Source organism: Chaetodon auriga, chromosome 10 (genome assembly GCF_051107435.1).
Source record: "Chaetodon auriga isolate fChaAug3 chromosome 10, fChaAug3.hap1, whole genome shotgun sequence".
Lineage (NCBI taxonomy): Eukaryota > Metazoa > Chordata > Actinopteri > Chaetodontiformes > Chaetodontidae > Chaetodon > Chaetodon auriga.
In genome coordinates this window covers 26,765,268-26,772,500 of record NC_135083.1, presented here as the reverse complement: position 1 = coordinate 26,772,500, position 7,233 = coordinate 26,765,268, and the positions used below count along the sequence as shown (strand labels likewise).

The 7,233-nt window shown below is 40.1% G+C and overlaps 1 protein-coding gene across 5 annotated transcripts in view; it reads right to left on the bottom strand.

Moving 5' to 3' along the window:
- Positions 1-7,233, bottom strand: part of foxp3b (forkhead box P3b) — a 35,090-nt gene that overhangs the window by 3,067 nt on the left and 24,790 nt on the right. For all 5 annotated transcript variants that reach the window (XM_076740425.1, XM_076740424.1, XM_076740423.1 and 2 more), the window contains 4 exons: positions 5,917-6,009; positions 4,363-4,450; positions 1,156-1,230; positions 858-1,011 (listed from right to left, as the gene is read on the bottom strand). In XM_076740425.1, the coding sequence (XP_076596540.1) occupies positions 858-1,011; positions 1,156-1,230; positions 4,363-4,450; positions 5,917-6,009 (410 nt within the window). The remainder of the gene's footprint in view (positions 1-857; positions 1,012-1,155; positions 1,231-4,362; positions 4,451-5,916; positions 6,010-7,233) is intronic.

Below are 7,233 nucleotides of genomic sequence, written 5' to 3'. Positions count from 1 at the left end.
GGGACTTTTAGCCAAAACTGATTCAGAAGGCTGGCTCTGTCTCTCTGTGGGGGTGGAGCTGGACTCTTTGCATGTAGTTGCAGAAAGAAGGATGTTGTCAATACTTCTTTCCATCATGAACAAAGTCTCCCACCCTCTACATGGTGTTCTGGTCAGCCAGAGGAGCACACTCAGCCAGAGAGAGTGACCAAGTGCTCCATGGACCGCCACAGGAGGTCCTTCCTTCCAGTGGCCATTCAACTATATAAGTCCTCCACTTTCTGTTGAAGTAGAACTCTTGTATTACTACTAGCAGCATTATTTTTACTGTATTGTACATTTTTTTTATCTTTACTCTTAAATTATTGTTGTTTGACTTACCATTTGGTTATGTCACCTTTTAGTAATTTGTAATTTTGTAGATTTTTTATCAGTATTTACCTTTTTAAGTTCCTCCCTCTTTCCAACTGTGTGTTGAGCAGTTTGTAGTGCAACAAAGCAATTTTCCTGCAGGGATCAATAAAGTTGTCTGAATCTGAATCTGCCATCTAGCTGCTGTCTTTTTAATTTATCATTCTCTCTCTCTGCCTTAGTTCTTCACATGAGGCTGTTATACGCAGCCCTCCTCCTCCCAATCACTGATCTATCTTTATTTCATTAACTTGTCTCCTGATTGAAATCATCTCATGTCCTCTGATATCTTTCTCATTAATCTAAAAGACTATGATGGTGAAAAATGTTAGACAGTAAATTAGAATTGCCACCTGTGGCTGTCTCCATTGAATCATGTTAGTAGGTGCCTTCACACATTCCAGAGCTCAGTGTGTGAAAAAAACAAAAAAAAAAACACGTCCAATTGTCCAATAAAACTGTGTTACCTGACAGTAGGTGTGCAGAACTAGCAGCTCTGCAGCCATGCTGGGACAGCTCTTCCAGATGTTTAGTGCTCCATTGAGGCACTCCATCTCCATCTGTTCCCACAGGCTGGGGCAGGAATACAGGAAGGCTGTACAGCCATTCAGAGGCTGTCTTCTGCATAAAATGATTAAAAGTGGACATGAACAGAGTTTTGTTTAATCTTTCACGCTACACTATGCAAATATAGTACACATTTTTAATCAAGAAAATTAAGCTGAAAGAAACAGTGAGAGCCAAGAACGATTACAACCAACATACCAAATCAGCGTATTTGTGTTCAGATAGGTGCAGATGAAGTTGCATCGCAATGAGTTTCTGTTTTTCCAAGATGAGCTGAAAAAAGAGAATACCGCATGGTTGAATTGAATTAAATTGTGTTTAAGTGATTTCATGACTCAAGACCTGCAGCGTGTTTCTTAGTCATTAGTGAAAGTCAATAGTTTCCTTTTTGCATAAGCAAAAAATTCTTTAAAGAATTCTAAGATAATGCTTCCCAGATTTTCTTCAATGGTGTCAGACAAAATGTAAATGTTTTTGGTTATTTTGCTTATTTGCTCTCTTTCTGAGAGTGACTGATCAGTCTCATTTTTGTGTGTTCAGTACAGAGTTGGAGTGCGGCTACGGTTAGCTTAGCATGGCATAAAGACAGGGAGGAGGAGGAAACAGCTATCCAGGCTCTGTCCAAATTTCTTAAATACATCTACCAACATGTCTGAAGAAAGGCATTCCTTGATTGTTAAACATTCCTTATAAGTCAAAATGTGCAGAGTATTTCACCGATGTCCGCATGAGCCATTTCTAATGTGTGGTTATGTGTAGTATTATCATTGACTCTGACCTAAATTTTGAACAACACATTAGGAACGTGACTAAATTGTCCAATCATTTAAGGAATATTTACAGTCAGACTGTTTCTCTCCCAGGCAGACACGGAAAAGTTTTATTTAAAAATAATAAAAATTAATGCATGCTTTTATCTCCAGCAGGGTGGACTAATGTAACACTATTCTGTCTGGTGTTACGGCCACCAACATTCCTCCCCCCTCCTTTTTTTCGGTCTAACCCGCCATGCATTGGAGGAGTGTGTGTGCGGAGCAGGCGGAGCGGACCTCGGCGTGGGATTGGCTCATTCTGCAAGTGTGATCTCCCTTCGCCTCCCACCTCCCACCTTCGGCTGTCCGCTCGCGGGGTTGGTGCAGAGTCGGGCCCGTTCACCAATCACCAGGCCCCAATCGGGGACGGGATACTGGGGCTCGAGCGGACCGGCATTCTAGGCGGCTGAGGAGCAGCGCGCCAGACGTTCGTTGTGTGGTCATATTTTGTGAAGAGGCATTTTTGTAGTTTGTGAAGGACTGGGCCAGGACCAGCTTGAAAACACTGATCTCACTAGTGATACTGCGGTAGTGAAGTTTTGTTAGAGTACACTAAGAAGAAGGGGCGCTGATCTGCTGTTTTTGTTAAGCTTTAGTTAAGCAGAGAGGGGTTTTTTTTTGGATGGTTTCTTTTGTTTGACAAAGTAGGATAGTTCCAGAGAGTCCTCTTTTGGTTTTGATTGTTTTTTGATTTATCAGCACTCGTAGGCCCATTTCCTTTAGAGTTGCCTCTGGTGTTTTTTTGTTTGTACATATCATTTTCCTTACCTTTAAAATAAATAACTTTGTTTAACCAGTTACAACTGGTTAATGTTGCTTCCCTTTTCCCACTACAAGCTAGGGGTCATAACACTGGTGTGTCCAGGAAAGCTATTGGTCAGCTACAGCTCATACAGAATGCAGCAACACATGTTCTGAAGAAAACTAGACATAGAGCCCACATTACTCATTACTTGAAAATTCTTTTATTGGTTTTTAAATGACTGAATGGCTTTGCCCCGTCCTATCTGTCCAACATGGTGAAGACAAATGTGCCTGCTAGGTCACTTTGATCCTCTTCATTGTTCCTGAGGCCAGAACTAAAAGGCACCAAGAGGAATCCTTTGTTAATTAGCTCTAAACTCTAGAACAGTCTCCCTGAAGTTCTTCACTTTTCTGAATATGCTGACACCTTCAAACGAAATCGAAACGAAACGAAAGACACATCTTTTTAACATCTTTTCACCTGACCTGTTGTGCTCTACTTTATTTCATTCTATTTGTCATTCACATTATCATTATTATTATTATTTGCTTTTATACCCAGCACTTTCTGTTATATTTTCTGCACAAATTGTGCTATATAAGTAAATGAAACAAAGCATATCATTATCATTACCATTATCATTAAGTTGAGTTTAAAGTTAGGCTACTAAATCCTAGTATGAGACAGAATGTTCTTGTACTGTCCAACCCACCACCCTGACCTTCATACGCTTACCTATTTCTTGCAGTTGCTAATGCAGCGTAGTTGCATATGAATGAAAGAAGACAGCATTGTCATAAATTACTCAGTTTTAACTCAGTTGTATAAACTGTATATCATAATCAAGTTCTAAAGACATCTTCCAAGCATGTTGCTTTGACTGGCCAACACAGCTCATTGCCAGTTAAAAGTTGAGCCAGGTTCAACTTTTTTTTTTGCCAGCTGACACTGTGTTGGCACCTCAGCCAAGTCAGCAGACTGGCCACATTAACATGAATGAGAGGGCTGAGTGTTTTTCAGGCAAGGCTAAAGTCAGCCTCATCACTACTTAATTTGCTTATTGTTCATGAACAGTAGCTGAGATGTTAAGAGCCATGATCGAGAGTGGGGGATATAGCTTAGCTATATTTATCAATGAAGCCAGAAGAAACCAATCAGTTAACTAGACTACAAGCATGTCTTCAGGATATAAAGACCTGGATGACCTGCAATTTTCTGATGCTAAACTCAGACAAAACTGAAGTTATAGTACTAGGCGCTAAACATCGTTCCCAGAATGCAGGCCTACTTATGGTTCCTAAAGTCTCCAAAAGCAGTACAGGAGCTCCATCTTCCAGTCTTTGTCTGGGAGGCAGACACTGTCTCTACATTTAAGAGTAGGCTTAAAACTTTCCTTTTTGATAAAGCTTATAGTTAGGGCTGGCTCAGGCTTGCCCTGGACCTCTCTCTGTCTGTCTGTCTCACTCTCTCTCTCTTGCTCTCTCTCTCTCTGATTGCATTTCTGTCTGTCTCTCTCTATCTGTCTCACTCTCTCACTTGCTCTCGTTCTCTCACCCAACCAGTCGAGGCAGATAGCCGCCCACCCAGAGCCTGGTTCTGCCTCAGGTTTCTGCCTGTTAAAAGGAAGTTTTTCCTCACCACTGTCGCCAAGTACTTGCTCATGAGGGAATTGTTGGGTCTCTGTAGATAAAAGAGCTTGGCCTGTACCAGCTCTATATGGAAAGTGTCCTGAGACAACTTCTGTTGTGATTTGGCACTGTACAAATAAAATTTAATTTAATTTAATTTAATTACACCTTGTTTAACCATTTTACCATTTTAACTTTTCTCGGTGTACTTAGTTCTCACCTGACTTTCCATGCACTGAACAATATCTTGCTGGACCTTCCACTGAGCAATGCTTCTCTCACCGTAACTGTGTTCAGAATGGAGATGCCTAGAAGAACAAAAAGGACAATGTTAATAGTCCAGAGTTTTTTACGAAGCACACTTGTTTGCCCAGAGAAATCTGGTGCTGTCTTTCTTTTCCACCATTGATTTGTGTCTCTTCACCTTAACCAGAACTCCTTACCCTAACTAGTCATCTCTGGGATACCTGGCCATAACCTGATGTCAAATTAAGTCTTAACATGTTTCACACCACGCCTATCTGGTTGTCTGGTTGCAGATAAAGGACACATGGATCAAAAAAGGCATGGTTCTTGATACTTTAACAATCATTTATAGAGGGAAGAAAAGTGTTTTTTTTTATCTAATTCATTTAAATTTTTCAGCATAGTCTATTATAATTTATGCTGCTATCTTACATATAGCTGCTATCTTGCTGTTCCTTGTCATAGACTGACACCTATCAAACCTACATTAGTCAGCACAGTAATCACTAATCACATTCATTGACTTGTAGTTGTTACAACACGGTTGTGCACACTGTGGCCACCACTCCACTGTTTTGTGGTCCAAGTGCAGGGACAGATGTGGTACCTCCAGCATTTCGGTGGGAGTTTGTTTGTTTCTGGACAAACCAAAGATCTTTAGAGCCTCCATCAGGTTTTGGAAGTTGTGGCACCTCTTTGATTTTATCCAGTCGCACCAGCTATTTTGTGTCACTGATATTCCACCTTCCAGAGGCAGCTGAGGTGACCTTACAAGGTTATCTCATCAGTCCTTACTTCTCTTGGGACCAGACTTGGGCTGTATGTTGACGATTGTCCCATAATGACATAAATGACACAAAAACTGATTCTTCATCATCACTGGTCTAAGGTACATCATTTCCAGAACTATTAGCAACAAAACCCTCCAGTATCAGAGAAACTGCTGCTGTGCATTAAACCTGAAATCATGTTACTGTGACAGGAAGGTCATATAAACAAAACTTCTTCATCAGCAACAACCGCACACCATGAAGCCAAACAGAAGAACACATTACCAGCTATAACTTCCATACAGCATGCCGTGAATAAAACATGTAACACTCTTACATGCCTCAAGTCTCTAGAGACCCTATAAAGTATTTAGAGAAAAATATTATTAGAAATTACAAAAACAATACTTATTATCTTTTTGGACCCTTGACACCAAACATTGTAAAAGACAAATAGACTGAGGATTACCAGGGAGTTTAGTACTTAACTGAATGAAATTAGTGAATTAGACATTAGATTGGTAATGTAACTCTGGGTCGCTAAAGACGTGAGGTTTGCATTTAAGGGTTAATCTTAGCACAAATTCTAAAAATGTTAATTTAAACAGGTCAATAATAAATGTTATTGTTACATTACATTAATAAGCTAAATTTAAGAGTGGCTCATGAAGTAACCTGTACCTCCTGAAGGTTGAAAATACCCATTCCAAAAGATGCCACAACAGGAGATTCAATTAAGTATTCAGTAGTCTACTTACTTTAAAAAACTAGGAAAATCTTCAGACACAGCATCACAACCAGGCCAGCGGCAGAGGCCACTCGCAAACAAAGCACTGGTCACCTCAGGGATGCTGGAGGGAACAGAAAGGTCTCAATGATACAACTTGTCAGTGATGTAACTAAAAGTATTTTCAGGCAAATTCAAAAACGACATGTTATGCTTTTATGCTTGTCCTGTTCTTGAACCAGACTGCCATGGTGAAGGAGCTTAAAAACCCTCACCTATTACAGGAGCATTGGCCTCTAACTGAAAGAATGAGTTTCTTTTTATAAGTAGCCAAAATGTGTTTCCTCCATAGGGTGTATGGGCTCACCCAGAACATCTCCAGCATTGGCTGTTTTTTAAAATGACCCATTTCTATGTCTTCCTGGCTATGAGAATAATGACTGTCATCATCAAGAGCAACGTGCAATGCAGGTCAACGTTATGATAGAGCCCAGTAACTTCTTAGGAAGGAGCTCATGGTGGATGGCTAGATGAAGATCAAGTGTATAACTTTTACACAGAAAAATGCTGTTTTCATTCTGTCACCCAACAGTCAACAAATATCAGTTATGGTAACATTGTATGCATCAAGTTAATTGTTAAGATCGGAGCAACCTGAGCAACAGTGCTAATATTAGATCAGCTGGGGCAAGACATAGGGGCAGTCACTCGATCAGACAGGTGGGAAACAAACCTCAAGGTTAGCCAAATAAAATGATTACCCAAACTTTCAGTTGTAAACATCCATCGCAGTTAAATCAGTTGCAGCTTCAGCTTTGACTTACTGTACTTAGTTGTCTGCACCCAGGTTTCCTATGCAATGAGTATTTGTGGCATTTCAGTTCTCTTTAGATCTTTAGGTTTAGATAATCTGGAAAATCTGTTTTCTTATTTTTTATCATCATCATGTATCAACATCTGACTACCTATGTTTTCCCACATTGGACAAATGTTTAGTTATGCCTCCACATTCCTAGAACTCAGCAATTACTTTTGTGAGTAGAGTGTTACCATAACTGACAAAAATAAAACATTCAATTCAATATTCCTTTATTTGTCCCGCGAGGGGAAATTCCATATTCCAGAACATAATCACACCACAGAGGTAGCAGATCAAAAACTGGTAATTTGTGTCATTTTTGTGATAGTCACCCGTAATTATTTTGGCAGACATGAACAAACAATGAAAGTGGCCATAAGGGTAGTTTTGTATGACAATGACAAGTGACATATTTCAGAGACCTTGTAGCCTTAGGGACAGGGTGAGGACCATGCATATCCAGAGGGAACTTGGAGTAGAATCACTGAA